This window comes from Fundulus heteroclitus, chromosome 2, assembly GCF_011125445.2.
Source record: "Fundulus heteroclitus isolate FHET01 chromosome 2, MU-UCD_Fhet_4.1, whole genome shotgun sequence".
NCBI classification, from domain to species: Eukaryota; Metazoa; Chordata; class Actinopteri; order Cyprinodontiformes; family Fundulidae; genus Fundulus; species Fundulus heteroclitus.
This window is the reverse complement of record NC_046362.1, coordinates 2,112,413-2,137,465: the sequence shown is the minus strand read 5'-3', so window position 1 is coordinate 2,137,465 and position 25,053 is coordinate 2,112,413. Positions and strand designations below refer to the sequence as shown.

Below are 25,053 nucleotides of genomic sequence, written 5' to 3'. Positions count from 1 at the left end.
GCAATCAACCTTGGACTCACTCCACCTGCTCTCCACTATATATATACTCAATCAATCAATCAATCAATCAATCAATCAATCACTTTATTTATTTTGGTAAATTGTCCACATTAAACACAAGTAACAGCAAAAGAAAAAAAGAAAAAAAAACAATAGACAAACCCACAGTTAACCACTATATATATACTCACTTTAGTCTCTCCGTGATCACCTGTTCGTCTCCAGTCCTCTGACCATCATGCCTGTCCTGATCCTGCTCGTGTCCTGGTCCTGTTCCTGTTTGTTCCTGTCTGCCAGTTCCTGTACCCCTGCAACCTCCGTCTGGTAAATGACTCTGGCTTTCATCATTCACTTCTTGCTGCTTCAATAAACTCTGGAAACCAGCTCTGTGTGTGTGTTCTGGGTTCATCCAAGACAAATCATGACAGAACGAACCGGTCAAAGGATGAACTAGGTCACACACAGAGCTTGGTGCAGGAGCTGGCAGGACTCTGGATTCCTCTCGCCGGGATCGCTGTTTGCGACGCCTCGCCTCTGGTCCGTCTCGCCGGGGTCGCTGTTGCAACGCCCGGCTCTGGTTCGTCTGGTTCCCACGCTCTCAAAGGTTCCGGCGTTCTGAAGGGTTCTGCGCTTACAGAGGGTCCTGCGCTCATGGGTTTTGACGCCTTCCCCAGTGCAGCCCTGATTGGGAACAACTGTCAGGCTGCAATCAACCTTGGACTCACTCCACCTGCTCTCCACTATATATATACTCACCTTAGTCTCTCCATGATCACCGGTTCGTCTCCAGTCCTCTGACCATCATGCCTGTCCTGATCCTGCTCGTGTCCTGGTCCTGTTCCTGTTCCTGTTTGTTCCTGTCTGCCAGTTCTTGTACCCCTGCAACCTCTGTCTGGTAAATGACTCTGGCTTTCATCATCCTCTTCTTGCTGCTTCAATAAACTCTGGAAACCAGCTATGTGTGTGTGTGTGTGCTGTGTTTTGGGTTCATCCAAGACAAATCATGACAGCGCCGTTTGACTATTTTTTTAATACCGTAAATCAAATCAAGCTGCACGGTTTGTAAAAAGCTGGTTAAATTCAGTGGAAACACAACAAATTTATCTAAGCAAGTGAAAAACCACGTGCAAGAAAACATTCAGTGAAAGAAACAGAGAGAGGAGAAGAAACTTCTCTCATTGCTCCGACAGACCCAGACCCACCGACTGACGTCACTGACGTCCATTGACGGATAATTTACCCTTAAAAAATACATTCTTAATACTTTTGAGACTGAGGAAAACAATATATTTACTTTGATAAGACTGACATTATTTTTGATACTTTTTGATAAATTAGTTGTCAGCATTAATGACCCACCTTTTAGGACGGTTTTTACTTTCTACATAATGATGCTACCCATCAATTGTGAGTAAGCTTCATTAAGACATCATTCATATTCTCTTCACTACAGCTTTAGATGCAAGGAATTCTTTTTACAGATCCATAGATTTCTTTAACTTGCTGAAACAGTCAGATTTTCTTTAATGCACAAGAAAGTTACATTTAAGTTAGTGGACATTAAAATAATTAGTGAGTATTAATTCACATGCTCAGAAGACTAAAGACTGATTTGAGGCCATTACCTTGGAACGTAGGAGTGAACTATATCAGTTAAAAAATGTTCTGTTCAGTTAAGTTTTGATCATTAAAGTCAATAAATATGACAAAAAAAATTATATTCATTTCAAAGCATATAACAGAATCAGATTTATGACGGTTTAAAACGTCAATTAGTAAAAGGAAGTCTAAGAGTCCTAGAGATGCCATCTAGTTTTTAGATTTAAATAAAATGTTTTAAAGAAGCACCTGCAGAACTTTACTACATGCTGAGGAAAAACCTCAAACATCTAGCTGTTCCTGCTGTGACCTGGAGTTTGATGTGCTTTAAACTCCAGCTGTAAGGTAGCTGAGCAGTTACATTTTAAATGTTAAGCGGCCTTTCTTCACTTTCCCATCAGATGGAGGCCTTGCAGTGGCTTACCGATGACTCCATCCTGCCAGCCTCTGTGTGCAGCCTCCCATGTCGACAGGGCGAAAGGAAGAAGGTTGTGAAGGGCGTCCCGTGCTGCTGGCACTGTGAGCGCTGCGAGGGGTACCACTTTCAAGCCAGTGAGTTCACCTGTGAACTCTGTTCCTATGAAATGAGACCCAACCAGAATCGTACAGGCTGCCAGCCTATACCTATCATCAAGTTGGAGTGGCACTCACCCTGGGCACTAGTACCCGTCTTCATCTCTGTCCTGGGTATAATTGCCACAATCTTCGTCATTGTGACTTTTGTGCGATACAACGACACACCCATTGTGCGTGCCTCAGGTAGAGAAATGAGCTACGTTCTGTTGACGGGTATATTCCTATGCTACATCGTTACCTTTCCTATGATTGCTGCCCCTGATATTGCTGTCTGCTCCTTCCGTCGTATTTTCCTGGGTCTTGGCATGTGCTTCAGCTACGCTGCACTGTTAACCAAGACCAACCGCATCCACCGCATCTTTGAGCAGGGAAAGAAAGCAGTGACAGCACCTCGCTTTATCTCACCAGCTTCCCAACTGATCATAACCTCCTCACTCATCTCAGTTCAGCTGCTGGGCGTCCTTGTGTGGTTCGCCGCCGACCCGCCACACACTTTTGTGGACTATGGGGAGCAGCGGACGCAGGATCCTGGGAACGCTCGTGGTGTTCTTAAATGTGATATCTCTGATCTGTCACTCATCTGCTCATTGGGATACAGCATCCTCTTAATGGTCACATGCACTGTTTATGCCATTAAGACTCGCAGTGTACCCGAGACATTTAACGAGGCCAAACCCATTGGATTCACTATGTACACCACCTGCATCATCTGGCTTGCTTTCATCCCCATCTTCTTCGGCACAGCACAGTCAGAAGAGAGGGTGAGTACACTTCTATTATATTATGAACATGTTAAATAATTTCATTAGGAATTTGAAGACAATCAAACCTTGTTCTGTCTTTAGTCTGCCTTTTTACCTTCAGTGTATTCTGTTTGATTAGCTCTTCTGAAATGCTACTGATCAACCCTTTGGAATGCAGAGTAACTATATGAGACTGAACATTGAATGTGATGTGATCATCTACTTCTCATGTTGAAAACGACATATTACCTTAAGAAACAGGTTTTCACAATTTGTTGAAATGGTCACAAAGTTTACATTTTTTAAAGTCTGGAGATTTCCTGGACATAGTGAGAACCAGCAGTCTTCGGACCTAATTTAACCTTGACCTCTATGGTTTTGCTGTCCACAGCACTGGAAAAGAATACGCAAAGATGCTGTTGTAGAACAGTCTCACAATTAAACTGTGTACTTTACAGTGACGTGCGGTGAGGTTCATAGCTGGTGAGGCACTGACGTCATCAGAATCAGATTTGCAAATAGATGCATAGATTGACAGCAGTTTACAGGTTATGTTTCACTTCTACATCCTTACACATACAAACTGTAGCTCACAAAACACACATTTCCTTAAAAAACAAAACAAAATAAATGTTATTACTGTCTTACCTTTACTTATAAATGAAGTCCATGCGTCGCTCCTTCTGCACAAAAACATCCGTCACTTTGCGATAGAAGTCCTCCTTATCTTCCTTCAGTTTTAAAAGTCTCTCTGTCTCAATGGAGATCACTACCAGGGAAGAAAGCCTTCCTTGATCCGTCCTGTTCCTGCTGTATGTTTTCAGTTTCTTCAGGGCTGAGAATGACCGCTCCACTGACGCTGTAGTAGCTGGCACCGTGAGCACGAGCTGGAGCAACTTTGTCGCCTCAGGAACAACAAGATCCTTCTCGGCCAAAAAGTTGAGAAGCTGTCCAGGAGATTTGCATTCATCCCTCACCGTTTTTGAGGGATGAATGCAAGAGAGGGAAAAAATCACTATCTCTATTATAATCTATCGCTGCACTTGACTTGCTTCCCGAATCGTTTAGCCTAGCTCGCTGTCACTTACTCGGCAGTTGAGGAGTGAACAAGACGAACGTCTGGGATCTTGAGCGCCCCCTGCCATGAGGCAAGAGAACTGCCTGCCTCACCTCGAACCTGTTCTCTGCCGTTTATAATCGCTCATTACACGAAACACGTTACACAAACACAGTTGGTGACAAAAAGCACTGTACATTATATACATAAGCTAAATTATTGGAAATAAGTTCACATATTAAATTTGTTTAAACCATTTTATTGACGCCGTACAGCAACATGCTCTCTCCGCTTAGCAGCCAGCGCAGAGCCAGGGGTTGCGCAATCCAAGGTGAGGCAGAGCTCGCTGCTGCCTCACCGGCATCGCTTCCAAGCATTTGAATGGGAAAATAAGAAAATGCAGCGATTTTGAACAAATAAAAATCGAAATTGGTGAAGCTACATGAAAAATAAATATTTTTTAGTACAAACCACCGGATGAATATAACAATTTAAATTACTTTATGATTATATATTTTCTTTTTTTCCATGATGGCTGGTGAGGCACTGCCTCACCTGCCTCCCCTGACCGCACGTCACTGGTACTTTAGTAGCTTTTAATCAAGATTGTGTTAGTGCTTTATATAAAACAACTTGATTCTATTATTATTTCTTTTTCAGAATTTTAAAACAGTTTACCACCTCATTCCTGGAGATGTTGCTGTAGAATTCTGTGATATGTGAAATTGTGTTTGCAATTTCTTGTAAGACAGCTGAAGCTGCAGTAAAGCAGTTTAATTCAGTAACTAATCATTGAGCTAAATGTATTCTTTTCTGTTTCAGTTCAATAATCACACGCTTAGCTGCAAAGTCCAGACATCGTTAGCTCTTCCACTCTTTGTGTCTGCACTTACCATCACATCTTTATACACACTCTTAACAGGTGTAGCTAAAACATGCATCCAATGTCAAACGGGATTGTTCCTCCGATCAGTGCTTCCGTTTTTAGGCAATCCCACTTGAAAGATGGATGCAGCTGTGACTATATTATCCTTTCAAGTAAAAATTGGTGTTCCAATATCTTTTTAAGAATCAAGAATCTTTATTGTCATTATGTAACTGTAATTAAAATTTTGGTGAGACTCCAACACAGAATTCACATAGATTAACACATTATACACAGACACAAAACAAGATGTAATGTTCAAGTTGAAAGCACCAAAAAACTCTTCCGGAGAAGCTAAAAGCATGCAAATAGTTCTTAGCATCTGATAAGATTTAAATGTTCTAATTAAAATAGACAGATCACAGTAACTTTACAGAACAATTTAAATAAATGTGCAAGTGCATGAATGTATCAGAAAAAACACTGTATACATGTAACAGATTATCAATTGGGCTGGTCATTTATTTGATTTTCAGCAGGTAACGATAGCCCTCACTGCTTTGGAACAGAGGCTGTTTCTAAGTGTTTTAGTTTTTGATTTGATGTTCCTGAATCGTTTACCTGATGGAACTAGAACAAGCAGTTGATTTGCCCAGATAGGCGGGTTCTGTGGCAATATGTCTGGCCCTTTTCTGGACTCTTGCCGCATAAACCAAGTCAAGATCTTGTAGACACCATCCACAATCCCCTCTGCTGTCCTCCCCACCTGTGCTAAATCCTTCCTCTCCTGTGATGTGCATCTCCCACACCACACTGTCACGCTGATACATAAGATGTTGTCAATTGTGGCTCTATAAAGTTTATGAGCAGCTGAGCAGAAAGTCCAATCAGTTCCAGTTTCCAGCAAAAGAAGAGCCATTGTTGGGCGTTCTTCACAAAGGAGATGTGAATACTTAGGTACTTCATTCTCCACTACCATGTACAGTGGTATGCAAAAGCATTCATACACCTTGAACTTTTCCACATATTGTCACATTACAACCACTCACATAAATATATTGTTTCAGAATTTTTTATGAAAGATCAACACAAAGTGGTATACAATTGTGATCTCGAATGAAAATGATACATTATTTTTTTTATTTTTTTTACAAATTAAAAACTGAAAGGGTCATTGTGCAAAAGTATTCAGCCTTCTTGAGTCAATACTTTGTGAACCACCTTTTGCTGAAATCACAGCTGCAAGTCTGTCAAAGTATGTCCAGCTCTGCATATCTAGTGACTGAAATTTTTGCCCATTCTTCTTTGCAAGACAGCTGAAGTTTTTTCAGATTAGATGGTGAGCGATTGTGAACAAAAATTTTTCTTGCTCACATTCTTAATTGGGTTTAGGTCTGGATTTTGCCTGGGGCATTCTAACACATGAATATGTTTTGTTTTAAACCATTCCATCATAGCCCTGGCTTTATGTTTAGGGTCGCTGTCCTGCTGGAAGGTGAACCTCCGCCCCAGTCTCAAGTCTTCTGCAGACTCCAACAGGCTCTCTGTCCCTGCTAAAGAGAAGCACCCCCAGAGCATGATACTGCCACCACCATATTTGACAGTGGGGATGGTGTGTTTAGAGTGATGTGCAGTGTTAGTTCTCCGCCACACATAGTGTTTTGCATTTTGGACAATTTGGTCTCGTCTAACCAAAGCACCTTCTTCCACAAGTTTGCTGTGTCCCCAACATTCTGTCCCCAACATGTTTGCTTCTGGCAAACTGCAAAGAGGACTTCTAATGGTTTTCTTTTAACAATGGCTTTCTTCTTGCCACTCTTCCATAAAGATATAATTTGTGCAGTGCACCACTAATAGTTGTCTTGTTGACAGATTCTCCCACCTGAGCTGTGGATCTCTGCAGTTCATCCACAGTCACCATAGGCCTCTTGGCTGCATTTCTGATCAGTGCTTTCCTTGTTTAGCCTCTAAGTTTAGGTGGATGGCCTTGTCTTGGTAGGTTTACAGTTGTGCCATACTTTTTCCATTTCCAGATGATGGATTGAATAGTGATAACTAAGATGTTCAAAGCTTGGGAAATATTTGTATAGCTTACACCTGCTTTAAAGTCATATTAAGTAACATTTTTATCTTAATATATCATTTTCTAAGTCCCTGTGATGGCAATTGTTAAAATTTAAAAGGGGCCCACTCCTGTGCATTCCTCACGGCCCATCTCACCCCGGTTCAAGATTTCGTAGTAAAGGAGAAACAATTATCAAAGGCAAACATTTAAAATATGCATATGTATTTAATTTGGAATTCCAAAGAGAAAGAAAAACCTACAAGCTTAGTTTCAGTATGTTACCGACGTCCTTCTCCCCAGCTATTGTAAGCTCTTTGTCTACCCTCATCTTCACAAACCCATCTTTTATCGGACTGACCAGCCCCTCCTGATTAGTTTGGGGGTGTGGGGCCCAGACATTAGGACTCCAGGTCCCATCTGCTCCCAAAACAAGGAGACTATTCTCTCGAGAGTCTTCATGAAGTAAGGCTGATTTAGCACCCAAATGTCCTATCAGGGGGTCAACCCAGATGACCTCTAGAACCATAAAATAGCTTTCAGACCTTAAAACAAAAACCCTGTGAACTATTTGTTTTCTTTTCCCTCAGAGGGGAGACCCCCACTTTCTCCCAAGACACAGTTTAGAGACCAGAAGTACCTCTTATTATTTTCCATAACAATGGCTGATTAATATAAAATTGGCTGAATAATATAACAAGTAATCATATTTTTCCATAACATAATCTAACCCCTCAATCAACAGTGATTGAGGGGTCTGCCATCTCAAATGTCTAGTGTCTCTGGCTGAAAAACCACACTTACAACTTTCTGTGCGCCTGCCTGGAGGTGATTTTGCGGCTCTTTTCTTGTTCTTGCAATAAGACGAACAGCTTTATGGCAGCCTAATGTAAGGCCATTGGCATCAATAGCAGTTTTACTGTTAAGATATGGAGTGTGTAAGTGCAACGGTCAACTCAACCCGGGAACCGCATGCCCCACTTAGATAGCATCGACACAAGGACATGACACAATCTGTCAGATAGCATCCCGGAGGTGACACATTTTCTCCATTGATGACACGTTAGTGTACAGCCCTTGCATGGGTGTGTACCTAGATTCCTTTAAAATGCTTGTGAGATGATTAGTGGGGCTTCTTCCGATCAAGAGCCCATCAGCGCTGATGTGTCTGTAAACATTTCTCTGACATTAGTAGATTAAATAGGTTGAAGTATACTTTTTCTGTTTCGAGCATACAAAACAATATTTAAGTGGGGGTCGCCTCATGGGTAAAACGAGCTGGGTCATTGTATACTGGCTCATTGTAACTACAGCATTCAAAATAAATGCATTTTTGAGAGCTCAAATAAAAAGAAAATGTTTAACTAAAAGTTTGAAAGAGGAAAAAGAGACAATTTGAAAACAGAAGTTTGGCAGTTCACATTACATGTCCGGCCCAAAAGTAAATTCATACACAGAGATATGAATATTGGCTTAAACAAAAAATATATCAGGGTTGTTAGAAATGATTGGAACTGGGGATAAGCTACACATAAAGGCTTTTGGCTTTTTTGTTTGGTGCATAATTATGGAGTACAGTAAACCAGAAGCATTGGGGCTGTATTCAGGGTTACACTATTAAATTGCACTGAGCTTGTATTTGACAATGGATTTATGACTGCTGTAGAAATACCAGATTAGAGGCTCTTTATATTATGATTTTAGAATGTTAATAAAATGGCAAACAGTATATGAGGAGAAAATGAGAAATTATGTACATAGCTTTGATTTAATACATGTATAAAATGCAGGTAGAATGCGTAGTTTGGCTCTGATCAAAACTGTATAAAATTGAACTGGATAGGATGTGTTTCTTTTTAGGGGGGATTTTTGACTAAGAATTTTACTGCTGCCAAAAGAGGAATTTTGAAGAGTGGCAAAATATCAGAAGGCCACATTGAACACGTCATCTATTACAAATCATTTGATGTTATCCAGTTACGCAAAGCTGAGGCGAACCTCAGAGGGACAGTACAACCTGAAAAATGGACAAAAGATATGATAAAACAAATCTGAACATGATGTAAACATCTGAATGTGATTGCAAAGCTGGGGAAGTGTGTTCTGGCCTGGGGCACGAAAAGAATACTGCTGAATTATGGGGGGAAACTCATCATTGGAGAAAAACCCTAGAAGTTCATAAACTTAAAGAGAAAATCATTGCTATTGCTGATAAATAATTCTAAGTCAAGTCACTTTTAAAAAATGGACCAACGGAGATTTGGAACGTTGTATATATATTTACAAGCATTAACAATTCAATTTGCATGGCCAAAGGGACCAGAAAGAAATCAAATGTCTGAAATAAGATAATTACCTATGTATTAATGAGACAAATTATGCTCCTTGGGAGATATTTTGCTTTTTTTCCCTCTATTTTGGTTATTTCTTTGTTACATTTTTTTTTTTTTTTTTTTTTTTTGCATCTCCAGTGACAAAGTAACTACATTCAAGGTAGATCTGCAGATAATCTGAAAGAAGGAGATCTTTTAAAACAAAATTCTAAAAGAAAAGGAAAGAAAGATGCTTACCTGGATCAGCCAAGAACTATAAAACATAACAGTAAACGGATACTAAGAGGAACAGGTTTTCTTTTGACTTTCTGCTTATAAGCAACGTCAGGCTTTTTTTTTTTAAGTCTATTGTAAATTTCGTGAGTCACAGGTTGTGAGTTACGGTTTATTGGGCTTGTTTGTGACCAGGAAGTCTCCTAATTGGGCAACAAATTAAGCAACTATTTCAAGAGTTATATATAGACTAGCTCCTGCTGCGCTACAGACAGCAGGCTGGAGAGTCCTGCCACTATCTGTCTGCATACACACATCTCTCTCATCTTCCTTGTCCCCCTCCCTCCCCCAAATATAAAACTAGACTCACCCGCGCTGCCTTATGCCGGGCTCACTGTGAGCCAGTCTATGTCCGTCGGCATACACACATCTTTCTCTCTCTCTCACCTTCTCTTTGTCCCACTACCTCTCCTAAATAAACAAGAGCTAAAAATAGACTCACCTGTGCTGCATTACGCTGGGCTCACAGTGAGCCGCCAGGTATCTATCTGTTCATATACACACATAAGGTCCGGTAGGGGAAGTGCCATCCGAAATTTACTTAGGTCAGGCATAAAGTTGTGGAGAATATTAAAGCCATCCTATCTGGTGTGTTCCTTGGACTTCATGATGCTGTTAGCTTCCCAATATTCTCCTAAGCAACCACTGAAGCTATCACAGAGCAGCTGTATTTGTACTTAGATTAGATTACACCCAAGTGGACTCTATTGTGTCATTACCAATCAGGCAACTTCTGAAAGTAGTTGGTTGCACCCAGACAAAAGGGTGCTGAATACATTTGCACGTCACACTTTAAAAAATTGTATTTGTAAAAAATATTTTTAATTGTGTATAATTGTATTTCTACTTCACAATGGTATACCACTTTGTGTTAGTCTTTCACATAAGATTCCAAAAAATATATTTATGTTTGTAGTTGTAATGTGAGAAAGTGTGGAAAGGTTCAGGGTTGTGAATACTTTTGTAATGATCAGAGGAAGCGGACCCAGAACCCTGCCAGACCAGCAGAGGTTTCTTTAAAAAGAAGGGTCTTTAATAACAGAAATCAAAAACGGAGACACAACCCAAAAAGCCTGTAGCAACAAAAACGGCAGAGAAACAAACAGTCCAGTGGGGCAGGCAGGGCAGGAACAGACAAAAACAGGATGGCTCAGATCTCTGGAGACAAAGGGTCAAAAATCCAAAAGCAAACCAAAAACAGAGACTTTGCAAGAGGAAACTCACCCATACTCAACAAGACTACTAGAGCAGACGATCTGGCCCTGATGGCTGGATTGAACAGGGGTTATATGGAGGTGGGACCAGGTGAAACCAGTAAGAGATAATTGCAAGTGTGGTGGAGCAGAGCAGGTGTGTGAAGAGAGCATCAAACCAACCATCAGCGCCGAGATCCAGACAGAAACAGAAGCAAGCCAGAAACATAAACAATTGTTATGAACTAGAATCAGGCAAACCCAGTATTCAAACCAAACAAGCGAGGTGAAGGCAAAAAACAGGATTTAATAATAAAACAGGGACAGGCAAGGCTCAATGGTCAAAATGGCAGTCCAAAATCCGGTACACAAAAGGCAGTCCAAAATAGGCAGAGGTACAGACAGGGCAAAAGCAAGCGCGGATAACCATGGGACAGAATAAGGTCGGTAAACTGGTAAATCAGTCAGACAGGGCAGGAAAAACAGATCAGGGAACAGGCTGGCTCAGAATCAAAAAGGCTCTCAGGTTAGCATCAACAGGTTAATCAAGAAAGGAACGCTGGAACAAAACTCACCGTGGGCTCGTAAATGATCTGGCGGAGAACTAAAGACTGAGGCAGAACTATATAGTGAAGTGCACAGGTGAAATGGAGTGAAAACTAATTACAGGGAAAACAGCTGGAACTAATCAGAGGCAGGGAAGTGACTGACAGAGAACTGAACTGATAGGTTGGTGACTGCTGACAGGGGAGTGACAAGCTAATAGGGTAAAAACAGGGAGGTGAGCTGGCAGGTGAACAGAACTGAGCTAAAAGCTTACAAAACCCTAACAGATAGTATAAAACAAAGAACAAAATCAAACCACAACAAAACTCAAACTATTCCATAATTCAAAACTCAGACAGAACCTAAAATCATGACAACAATAACAGAAAACCCGTGAGGAAACTCAAAACACAAAGACTAATGTAGAAGAAACACAATGAAACCATAACAAAAACTCAAATCATGACAACTTTTGCAAGCCACTGTATGCAGATAGGATCGTGTTCAGTGTTCCTGGACTTCCTGTAGACCACTATGGATCCTTGGTCTAGCTGGTGTTCAGGATGATGTTATTACAGGAGCACCACTATTTCAGATTGTGGACCTCCTCTCTGCAGTGGGTCTCATCATTGTTGGATATGAGACCCACCACAGGGATGTCATCCGTAAACTTCACAACCATGTTTGTGTGGTGGATGGTAGAGCAGTCGTATCTGAAGAGGGTGAAGACGACAGGGATGAAGAAACAACCCTGAGTGGTACAATAGGTTAGGATGCTGTACATAACCACTAGGCCGCCACTCCCCTAGTGGTTAGAGCACAGAGCTTCAGTCCTAGAGGTTCTGAGTTCAACTCCCACAAGCTGCCATTCTGCATGGAGAGGTTAAATATGTCCAGAAATACAGCTGATAGTTGGTAAGCACGTAATTTTAATGTCCAAGCTGATACAATGTAAGGACCTGCAGTCGTGGTTGTGCATCTAGCTCATTATTCTGAGGAGGGAGGGAGACCTGGAGGAATAAACAGTTTGCTGTCCTAGGCAATTGCCTATGTTGCCTATGTGACGATACGATGTGGTTATCCAGCCAGGTCTCTGTGAAGATCACTACACAGCTGTCCATCTTAAGTGAGGTGATCCTCACTCAGGCATCTTCCATTTTGTTAGCGAGTGAGCTAACGTTTGCCAGGAGGAGGCTGGGTAGAGCTGGTCTGTGTGGATTAGCCTAGCGAGCAGGCCGCGTCACTTTCTCTTGCAGATCTTCCTGCATTTAGGCCTTAGAGGTGGGTTGATCATGGCCTCTGTTGTCTGCTGCAGTTCAAGTAAAATAATGTCTGGTTTTGGCAGTCTGTGGTATCTGTAAATTCTGGGGGTTTTCCCCAGTTCTAGCAACTCAGGCCTCCCATACTGGAATAAAGCTTATAGAGGGGATAACAGACAAAAACACAAGGACAAAGATAATGATACAATGGAAAGATGCAATACTTTGCGAATCTGCCATTTTTATTACTTGGAGCGATTTTGTAGTCCAACCTGAAGCTTGCCGAAGGTAAAAGAGGCTAAGTTAAAGTTAGTTGGTTGTTCATTACATCGCTCCTCAGCATACTACAAAAATGGCCAATTGTGTTGGACAGGAATGCTTTAAGATGTAAAGGGGGTTGGAGTGTGAAATGCCTCCTTTACATTTAAAGAAACCGCACCAAAATAACTCGCTCTCAGGCGGACTTCAGAAAAGGGGAAAAAGGGAAATGTGGCATTAAATTAAAGAGTTCAGACCAAGGCATTGCAGTTCCACTTTATATAGTCCTCAACTGAATGAATGCAATGTGAAAAGGAAGAATTGAAAAGCATATGTTTCCTTTAATCCACATTTGCTCTGCATTAGACTGTATGTTTCCATGTAAGAATGTTGGTCAGGAAGTCCCAGGAGTAGTTCCTACAGAGTATCAAGGGTTTTGTGAATAAGGTGGATACTGAAAGCATTTTTCCCGTTTTACTGCTGAGCAACAACCTTGTATGTCTGCAAAGCAATAAGGTATTCATTTGCCCCAGGTTATGACTGTGCAAACATTATCTTTTCCTTTTCTCTTTGTTTATTAGGCTACACTACCTACCTTGAAATGGGTGTAGTGCTTCTTATAAAGTCACAACCATACATAACATTAATTAGTTTTCATGGCTACATTTTTTTCTTTAATTGTTTAACACTGTTTGAAACTTGGTGAAGGAAGTTTGCCAGATGTTACAGTATCATCAGTCATTTACAGTCAGTTACATTCATGGGAAAAATTCTGAACTTCCAGTTCTAGGGTTTACTTAATAGAGCATAATAAAATTGATTAGGAACTAGCCATAACAGACATTTATTGCTTAATACTCCATAAAACACTATAACTGAAAGAAGGTGTACATATATTTGATAACCCAACATTTGTCTTGCCTTTCAGTGGTTTAGGGACCTGTAATTTCTTCATTAGCTAAGCCAAGCTGAAAGATTTTCTGGACATGCCAACAAATTCTGCAGTATGACCACCAAAGCTCTCACACACCACCTATACAAGATATTAGCACCACTGCTGCAGGTTTTACCAAATGCTACTCAAACATTGTAGCAGTGACACAATAAATGTAAACACTCTTTCTGTCCTAATAAAGATTCACTAATCTTAGGTTTATGAATGCCAATGGTCTGACCTACTTTTACAAATAATTTGGTTTATCATCTGACCGCTTGGTGACACTCAGAGCATTGCCATTGCATGAGCGGTCAGTTGATCAGTTAATGAATGTGGGGGAAATTTAACAAAGCAGTGATAGCACTACATATGCTGAGTACCCTGTTCTGACATAGTTTAACACAATTATTCCCCCACCCTTTATACCGACACATGTACATTTTTCAAACTGAAGAAGGTTGTAGGAAATCAATGTGATGGTAACTTAATAATCACCATTTCCCACTCCTAACAGGGTATGTGTATTTCATGTTTGCAACACCTTTCATAAGTGTTCATTGTTTTCGTTTTACTCTGAAAATGTAAAAGGTAAACCGTCACAAATTAAATGTTGTAACTATCCAGGTTTTTGCAAAGAAGCATTGAAGATGCTAATGGTAGTTGGAAGGAAGGATATCTTGTACCAGTAAGTATTCAGCAGAACTAAAGAAGTGTCTGACTGAAGGCACTCTGTAGTTGTATGACAGTATGTTGAACACGATGTTCAGGGTTATATGTACTGTTTTATGAAGAATTATACTTTGCACAATCTTCTCCAGAGGCTCTAGAAGGGTCCACAAAACAGAGCTAGCCTTCATCAGTATATTGTCGAGCTTTTTCAGTCACTGGCTCTGATGTTGCTACTGTAACAGATGATGGTGGAAGAAATCACACTCTCCCCAACAGAATTAAAGGAGCTCTGCTGCATCTTGCCGCAAACATTGAAGGACCTAAGCAATAGAGGCTGCTCTGTCCCTTCTTGTAGTTGTCACAACCCCAATGTGTTTGTCTACTTTCAGGCTCTGGGGGATCATGCAGTCTTTTAGTGCTTTTTCACCTCTTTAGTATTGTTATTAGTCCATTGATTCTGCTCTTTCCTTCTTGTTTCCTGTCATTATTTTGTATTTCATTAATTATGGATTTAGTTTTTTTATTCTGGTTTTTGTTAGATCTTTTGTTTTCCTGTCTGTCTTCAGTTCAGTTTGTAGTTAGTTTGTTTTTAGAGTGTATTCATTCATTATGTTTTTTGTATTCTTGCTAGGTTCCATTTTCCTGTTTGTATCCTGCCATTTCTTTACTATCTTACTTTTTTCCTCAGGTTTCCATACATTACTCTCACCTGTGTCCACCATTCATCTGATCAACTCTACATGGTTCTCTTACTTTCTCTCTCCCTATCCTCCAAGTATCTAAGCAGTCTCATGTCCTGTTTGGTCACTGGTTCCTCCTGTTTTCTACCACTGGTTCCCCATGCCGTTTGTGCCCTTGCTTGTAATCTCTCACTATAAGTGTTGCTTAAAATAAATTCTGTTTTTATTATTCACTTGGTCTACAGCTGGGTCCTCACTCCACAGATCATGATAGTAGCTGACTTCACAGTTGTATTGCCAGTTCAGTCTGTTTGTTCATGTTAACACTGAGGTATTTATACTGCTCCACCACTTTCACTTCTTCTCCCATGATGGAAATAATGTTTGATCTATTCCTAATCTTGCAGATTGCAGGACTCTGTCCTGTGCTTGAAGTCTGAGTGAAGAGGAGTATGGAGAATACAGTCTCCTGTGGTACCAATGTGCTGTTGATCACTTGGCTAGAAACACAACACTTCAGTCACATAAACTATGGTCTGACTGTAAGGTAGTCTTTGATCCAGACATTGTTAAGGCCTCCCCCTCTGTCTTCAGGGGTTCTGACAAACCTCTGGTATGAACTATGCTCTTGAATATATACAGGCCTCATAAATTCAAATCAAACTTTTTAAATTATTTGAATGTCCTCCTAGCTTTGATATGTGTTGATTACTACTGTTTAATTGCTGTGGAAGACTTCAACAATTAAGATGAGAACCCTGAAGAGTGGTGTTAAAAAATGTGACACACTTAGAAATGTTGGTTTAAATCAAAATGTTAAACTGTCAAAACACAAACAGGGCCACAGCAAAACCAAGAAGAAGTCTCCCCTGGGCCTTTCAGAAAGAGAGGAATCTAAGCTTTCCAATGATGTCAAATTTGTAGAATTCAACAAAGAATTGGAGAATATATGACCATTTGGCACTCTGCAAAGAAGATTAGTGAGGAAACAGGCCTCAAAGTTTCTTTAGAATCACCCCCAGCCAGAGGGTATTGACAAAAGCTGTTAATTTGAATGACTTTGCATACCTTTCTCCAACACCTCCCACCCCTTTAATGTCTGTCAGTAGAGGGTCCAGATCAATGCATATCACTATTTTGTTCATGTAAAGATTATTTACAGCTCTGCATTACCATATTTGTGTTAGATTTGTGCATAGAACAAACATCTTTTAACAGTCCAAAATATTACACCAAATTTAATGGTAACACACACACACACACACACACACACACACACACATAGGCAGAAAAGTGAGTAAAAAACTTAAACATTTATCATTTACAAATTTGTTAAATGTCAAAGAGTTTAAGTTTTTTTTTATTTCTGCATGTTTTTGTGTCTGCAAGTTGCATCATGCACAATGGTATTGTTGCTTTTTTTCCAACAATATTTTTATTGTATTTCTTTTACAGATATATCTGTTGTATAACCAATACAACAACAAACAAACACCCTCTTAGACACATATCCGCATAAGGTCCCTTAAGTATACAGAAGATAATAGTCCATTGCTGAGGCTCCCTTGTTTAACCGCATAGTCCGACATCAATCTTGTCTTTAGCTGGCTTCTTCATCTTGAGAAAAGTCCACTCCTTCAACAAAATTTCGGAAGGGTCTCCAAATGTTTTCAAATAATTTGCTTTTCCCTTTTTCGAGATATGTTATGCGTTCCAGAGGTAAAGTCTTCATCATTTGCCTGATCCATTGTTTGATACCTGGTCCTGTCGTTTTCTTCCAGAATAGTGCTATCAGTCTTTTAGCTTGTAGTAGGCACATATCAATCAACACTTGTTCACATTTGGTAAACAAAGTATTTTTTCAGATACAAACCTAAAATTAGAAAAACCGGATCTAGTGCAACATCCTTAGAAACAAGATGTTTTACAGTTTGTATTATTGCTCTCCAAAATTTTTGAATTTCCCTGCATTCCCAGATACAATGAAACAAAGTCCCTTTTTATCCATACATTTTGTACATATATCTGGAATATTAGGATTGTACCGATTTAAATTAACTGTGGTAATATATATTTGCATTAACCATTTGTATTGCAGTAACCTTAAGCGTGAGTTTACCGTTTGTTTCCGAGCCCTTGTACAGACAGACTGCCAATCCTCCAGTGACAGGTTTACTCCTAGGTCTAACCTCCAGGCTTCTAGCTTCAGTGTTGAGTTTTCCGGGGAATTCAAAACCAAAAAGTTGTAGAATTCTGAAATCGCACCTCTACTTGTACTATTTTTGCAAGCAATTTCTTCTAGTTGGGATTTTGGTGGTTTGGATAAATCTTTGTTTTTTGTCCTAATGTAGCTTCTGAGCTGAAGATATTTAAAAAAGTATTTTCTATTTATATTAAATTTCTGCCTGAATTCCTCAAAAGACATCATGTAAGCTGAATTTGTTTGATATAAGTCCTGAATTTTATCTATTCACTTTGGGGCCCATTGTTTAAATATATAATCCGCTCTACCAGGAGTAAAATCTTGGTTTCCCCATATTGGAGTAAATTGTGATAGTATAACTGGTTCTTTTGTGAATTTTTTTTTTTTTTACATCATACCATATTTTGATCATATTTTTAACAATAGGGTTAACCGTTTTTTCCAACAGTTTTGAGACTGAATCAGAAAAAATGTATAAAGGTAAAGGTGGATTTACTGACTTAGATTCCATTTCTGTCCATGGGGGGGGGGGGGGGGTCCCTGGCATTAAAGTAATATCTGATAGTCCTTAGTTGGGCTGCCCAATATTACCACTTTATATTCGGACACCCTAGTCCTCCCTTACTGTGAGGTAAATGTAATTTATTTTGTTAAACAATCACAGTTCTTGTTTACAATCGTATCTAGATTTGAAAATATTTGAATTCCTAAGTAATTGAATTCTCTAACGACCTTAAATTCTGAACTTATTTCTGGGGGGTCTTCTTTCCCATCCAACATTAACAATGAAGATTTAGCTTTGTTTATATTATACCCTGAAATATGACCATATTCCTCTAATAAGTTGAGCAAATTTGGAATAGACTCTATTAAGTTTGAAATGAACGGGGTTATGCCATGTGAATATAGTGAAAGTTTGTGTTCTACTTGTCTGATTGTAATGCCTGCTATAGATTTATGGGACCTTACAGCTATAGCAAGATGCTCCAATGCTAAAGTAAATAACAAGATGCTCCAATGCTAAAGTAAATAACAAAGGAGATAAAGGACAACCTTGACGACATCCACGTTTAAAAACAATTGGTTTAGACACATTTTTATTTGTTAATATTTCTGCAGTAGGATTCAAATATAATAAATGTATCAAATTTTTAAAATTATTTCCATAACCAAAACGACTTGTTTTGTAGAATAGCTAGGGCTATTCAACTCGCTCGAGCGCCTTTTCGGCATCTAGAGAAAGAAGTCCAGTTCCCGATTCAACACCCAAGCCATGAATAATATTAAGAAGCCTCCTCACATTGTGTAGCCCCTGCCGTCCCAAAACAAAGCCATTTTGATCCCTGTGTATCACTAAAGGAAGTGAATTTTGTAAGCGTATTGCTAATAATTTACAGAGTATTTTTAGGTCAGCGTTAAGCAAACTAATTGGCCTCATGTTTTCACATTTATTGCTGGGGTTTCCTGGTTTGAGTAGCACAAAGATCAAAGCATTGGCCATAGATTTTGGTAAGCTACCATTACAATATGCCTCTTGAAACATCTCGAAGATAGGACTTAATTGTTTCTTAATTTCTTTTTGTAAAAATCTACAGGGAACCCATCTGGCCCAGCTTTTTTCCCTGCCTTCATATTGTCAATAGCTTTACCCAGCTCTATTTCTGTAATTTCAGCTTCCAGTTGCTCTTTATAACCTTCATCTATTGAGGGAATAACTCACTTATTTAGAAATGAGTCACGTTCTTGTATATCTGAGGTGTCTTGAGAATCATACCGCTTTCATAGTATTTTTTAAACTCAAAGACAGAAAGTTGGTGTAGAAAGCATCATCATCATCAGAGTTGGGACCGTACACATTTACTAAGTTCAGGGTTTCTTGTAAGATGGACCCCTGAATAATCAGATATCTCCCCAATTTAACTTTAATAACATTGGTCGCCTGAAAGGGAACTGGCTCTTGATGTGAATGGAGCTCCATATTTTATATTTTCTTCCTCCAAGAGATGGGTCTCTTGTAAAAATACTTTAAATCTTTCAATTTGTTCATGACTTGTTTGAATTTTTTTTGTTTTATGTAAGCCTCTACAATTCCAGGATGTGCATTTAATTTCCATCTTCTGCATCATGTCAACTTAAAAGACATTGATGCAATAATTTCACAAATATGTCCATGAGGGGCAACAAAAACAAATGAACAATCAACATACATCCACAAACTCTGAACCGCTTGAACCAAAAAAGAGAAAAAAAAAACTTCCCAACCAAATAGTCAGGCCCTCACATTGTATTGCTTCCAACCACTGACATGTATAGATCCTTATGATCTATTCTCTCAATTCTTGGGGGTGCTTCTGCGTTTCTTTCCGGGCCAATGCGGTGAGCTCTTTTGAGGATCAGCGGATTTCTCAGGGCAGGCAGCTCCAACACTTCTGGTAACCAGCTTTCCAAAAATCCACAGGCATCGGAGCCCTCTGCACCTTCGGGGTCTAAGATTGTTGAGGCGAGATCTCTTTTCCATGTCAAGTATATTTTCCTCCATTTGCTTCTTCTTTTCTGCCAAGCTCACACCATCAAATCTTCCAGAAAACTCAGACTTCAAGCTCTTTATTGCTCCAAGTATAACTGTTTTGTCGTAGGGTAAGTTGTTCATTTCGCTGTTATTAACTGCTGGTTCTTCACCAGCTCCCTAGCTGCTGCTCGGCTCCTTGCTAACTTTTTTGCTAGCCTTGTTTGTGCTAAGCTCCACGTTTTGTGATCCGTAGTCTGTCAACTTGGATTGCATAGTTGTTTTTGACTTATCTTTGCTTGTTCTTCCCAGGCTTGGCATATTTTCACCTTAGTTGAGTTCAACTACCGTTGTTGTAGCGTTCAGTAGTTTTTAAAAGGAAATTTTCAGGATTTTGTCAGGAGCAGTGCCGAACGCGACCTTCTACCTTGCGGTCATACCCAAAAGTGGTATTGTTGCTTTTTAATTGCCCGTTCTGTTTTTTAAAAAGGAACTTTTCAAAAAGCATGTTATGGGCACTTGTTAAGATAACATTTCACATTGCCATTACAATACAAAATTATCAAATGGAGCAATCTTCCAGCTATAGCAGCAATCAATAATACAAAAGAAGAGATTATGCACCTTCTGATACTTCTGAATGGGTACTCTTGCCTGGACCTGTATTTCACAGTTCCTCTGCATTTCTTGGTTTTCCCTCAGAAATTGTTTAATGCAATTTCACATGCCTTTTATTTGCTTAATGTAATGGGATTGGTCTGGCTTCTCTTTAATGTTGTTGTGCAGTTAGGATTGGTTGATTTTCCACCATTATCCTAATTAATAATTGATAATGATTAACTAATATCACCACAGATGTAACTGTGTTATCATACGGTTAACCAAAAAGGGATGACAGGAGCACGAGCCTTCAGGAAGTAATCATGTTTCACAAAGTAAGCATAACTGTTTTTTATATATGTATGAATTTATTAACTAAACCATGAATGAGCGAATACATTTTAGAGTAGAGCTCTTACGTGAATCATCTGCTACTCAGTGATATGCCATGGGAATTGTCCTTTATTTAGCAAATATATGTTGCGTCCTGTATTGAACCAATATGGGAAGCGATTTGTTCCTTATTTTCATAGAAGACAGATACACATGTTCGTTACACATGCCTCAATACTAAATCTAATAAAAAAGAAACATAACAAAACACAGGAAATACTAAGATCAACAAAACCGTTGTGGCAAGATCTACGCAGGACTCCCCCTCTCTGTCTGAGCTGGGCGGCCAGCTTGCGCTGGTGTCACTGATGCTTAGAGACAGACACCATACATCCGCGCTGCTCTACACTCCCGTGTCTTTTAAAGCTGTCCACTATGCCCGGTACTCCACCACGGTCTCAGAAGCGAAAACACTAGAAAAAATATAGACGCGAGTGGAAACGGCACATCCGTGGCTGAACAGCGTCAGTGGAAATGAATAGCAAGCCAACCTTTCAGTGGTGCATGGGACGCTGTCTGATATTAGACAGCATGGATCAGGAGACCAACACTGCAGAAAAAGGAATGCAAAAGACCCAAGCACCGGTGTCACAGTTCTTCATACCCGAGTCATCTCCTGACACTGATATGGCATGGAACATTATTATGATTCATTTAATTTCCATCTTTATTTGTAACAGACTATTGTAGTTTGACAGACTTTTTGATATTGAAATACATTTTCCTAATTTACAGTAGTTTTAGCTAATATAAATATATATGTGGACATTTAAAGAACGCTTGGGTAGCACTGTTGACTTACAGCAAGAAGGTCCTGGATTCAAGTTCACCCTGTGGCTTCCTCCAACAGTCCAAAAACATGACTGTTAGGTTAATTGGCCACTCACACTCAAATTCTCTTTAGGTGTGTGTGTGTGCGTGAATGCTTATTTGTCCTTTCTGTCTCTGTGTTGCCCTGCGACAACTTTGAGCTTTGATATAGATCAGAGAGGACTCAACTGAGGAAGATGGAGACATTGTGAGTTTACCTTTTTTCTTTTCTTTTGCAGTAATATCCTCTCTCTTTATGAGGATGTTGTGAGGAAGCTGGAGAGTAATGAAACCACTTGTGTTGAGTTATACACAAGTGGTCCAGTGTTGCTGCCTTCTGCGGAGAGAGGCTTAAGAGGCAGCGTGGAAGCCCCGGCACCGACCTCTTAGCAGCCGCTGTGTGGGGAGCCCATGAGGAGTGAGGAGGCTTGAGAGAAGCAGCATGAACGAAGCCCTCCCGCCGCGCCGGCAGTGAGAGCTGCTGAGGGACGGCTTCTCTCTCGGCAGCCGCTGCTTGTGTAGCCCTCTTAGCTCCTTACTCCAGCGGCTGTCGCTCCCACCTCCTGGAGCTTTGCTCCTCTGCCGACGTGGATCTAACCACAATAATAACATTCCGCAGAATCAGCGCAGTGCAACACAAATACACAATAACCAGCCTATAAAAATAAAAAGGCCCAACACTTTAACAAAATTTTACCAGCTTGGAACAGATCAGTGTCTCCCAGTGAGAGAGAGAGAGAGAGAGAGAGAGAGAGAGAGAGAGAGAGAGAGAGAGAGAGAGAGAGAGAGAGAGAGAGAGAGAGAGAGAGAGAGAGAGAGGTTTTTATTCTACCGTTTCTCACTATATTTATTCAGAGTTAATGCCACACTGTTTAATACTGTAATGAAGGTGGGGCTTAAAGCCACCACATTACTGGGTCTGTTGAAAACTAAAAGCTGTACAGTGGAGCGGAGTCGGGCAGGATGAGTAGAGTGGTGCGGGGTAGAAAGGGAGCATGGGCCATAGAAAAGTTCCATAAGCAATTTAGTTAAATAGACCTGCATTAGACCAGTAAAAAAAAAAAAAAAAACATTGTTAATCAGATATGTGGACTTGTCTCTTTCATACCAGATTGTGAAAGTCAGTTTGTGTTCACAAAATAAGACACTGTATATTTAGGAAACATCCCTTTATCCACACCTAATCAATGTATTAAACTTAGCCCTGACTAAATATCTGATGACTTTATAGAGATTTAAAACCTGAAAGTGAACTTGGAAATTATTTCTGTTCTGAATTTTTAAGGAGCATGGCTAATTAGCAAATATTTTAGGTCATTTTATTAATATGGATCAGGATACTCACTTGCTGACATTTACAGTCCCAGCAGCAGCCGGTAATGTGCTGGCTGTGAGCCAGCACCACAGAGAAGTCAGAGAATGACTAATAAGTACAAGAGAAGGGATGGGCCTGGACGTAGCACTGTCTGTCACAGGAGGCATTTGACATTCACAGACATGTAGACTCAGAGAATTCAGGGCTCTTGGGACAATTTCTGCCTACATGCATAAAAAAGCACACTTTGAAATTCAGATGGAGTATGCAAGGAGATTCAAATGTTGTCTTCCCCTTTAGTGGCTCTTTTAAGGGTTCCAAATCTTTTGACCTCAATTGAAAAATAATTTTGACGCATTAATATACTAGCAGTGCTATTATTAGTGTTATTGGTGTCCAAAACCAAAATGGGAGGTAGATCTTTGAGTGATCAGGCTCTTCTCCTGTGTAACCAGCTCCCAGTTGTAGCCCATGATACAGACACCCTGACTATTTTTTTAATATCAGGCTCAAAACCTTTCTTTTGGATAAAACTTATTCTTATAGTGGCTTAGGTTATCATGGGCAGTCTCTTTAGTTATGATGCTATAGGATTGCAGTGGCTTGAAAAAAGTATTCAAGCCATTTTTTTTTAATCTACACTTAATATGTGAATTTACAGATCAGTAGATTGTGTGGGGGTTACAAAAACATCACCTTTACATAGGAAAATAGCAAATCCAGCTCCGGGTACCATTCAAAACAACTTAGAGTTTTTTTTTTTAGCATTTTTTGTTATCAAATATAACCCCAGGTCTATTCAGAAGTTCCTATAACATCAACCATTTGGAAGTTTGAAATTGTGTCCAGTTGTGTATAATGTTATCTGAGTATAAATGTAGCTCTTCTGTCAAGGATAAAGAACATTTGTCAACAAACAGCACTATGAAGACCAGAGAACACGGCAGACTAGCCAGAGGTAAAGTTGTGGAACAGTTTAAAGCAGGGCAAGGTTCTAAAACATCTCACAGAGCTTTGTTAAGTTCCCCAACCCAAGGGTAACGGATCTTATTTTTGTTGAGACCCATGGACTTAGACTTAGATGAGCTGACTCTCATCTCAGCCATGTCACCTTGGCCTGCCAACCTCTGCGTAGCATATGGGAGGACTTAGCCCATAGATACAAAATAATTACAGTACATCATATGCAAAAAGAAAATATGAAAAACAAAACAGATGAAACATTAGGTTCCCAAACTAGACACCATCCCCTTAATTACTAAACCTTGAGATGTTGGTCATGATAAGCACAAACATGACTGTGAATAAGAGGCAGCCCTAAAGGACTCAAACTTGCACTGGAAAAAAGTTTGACTTTGCATTGATAATGCAGACAAAGCTTTTGCTTTGTTTATGGAAGGAGCAGATAGCATCCATGACACCCTCTACTTCTACAACAGATCCAAAAAATCCAAAGCCCTCACCCAATCAGGGAAAATCTGATCCAACACTGGTGTCCAGGAATTTAAGTACCCCAGCAACCTTGCTATGGTAATGGACTCCTTCCCCGAAGTCTACACCCTCTGACCCCACAGCAGGATTTATGGAGAATGGCTTTAGGAGAACCTCAAAGTACTCCTTCCCCTTCTGACAATATCCTTAATAGATAATCTATTCAGAGGACAATACAAATATGTTTTTAGCTGATGAACCCCTTTATGGGGGTTCATCAGCTGTCTGGTCACATGAAACCAAAAAACTACATTGAGTCTTCATGCAAAATGGTGTGCTGAGAGGAACTTACACTGCTCATCTGTAAATCTGTAAATGTAATTGAACTTTGTAGACACGATTTGTTCATTTAACGAGCAGTGGTCTATTTAGTGTGTGACATTCTTCAACCAGGAGTTTTTGCATGTCAGTTAATGTGGTTTGTGTTGGTCACTCAGGCATGAACAGCATGGCCAAGGTGGTTCAACAGGTGTTCAACAGTGAGGTTGATGTCAGAAATACATGTAGGTCATTCCATCCTCTCCACTTCCAAAATCTGGAGGTAGATAAATATTGCTCTGTGGGGGTGACATATGACATCTTGGAGATTTGTAAAGTAGGTAAGGCAAGTTTTTCAGTAACAACACATTTAAAGAGTGAAAACAAAAACATTACAGACATACATTTGAAAAACAAAGGAATAAGC

The 25,053-nt window shown here is 39.9% G+C and overlaps 1 protein-coding gene across 1 annotated transcript in view; it reads left to right on the top strand.

Annotated features, from left to right (window-relative positions):
- grm8b (glutamate receptor, metabotropic 8b) overlaps positions 1 to 25,053 on the top strand; it is a 305,872-nt gene that overhangs the window by 253,523 nt on the left and 27,296 nt on the right. Inside the window, exon 9 of the mRNA XM_012874946.3 lies at positions 2,001 to 2,936. Within this exon, the coding sequence (XP_012730400.2) occupies positions 2,001 to 2,936 (936 nt within the window). The remainder of the gene's footprint in view (positions 1 to 2,000; positions 2,937 to 25,053) is intronic.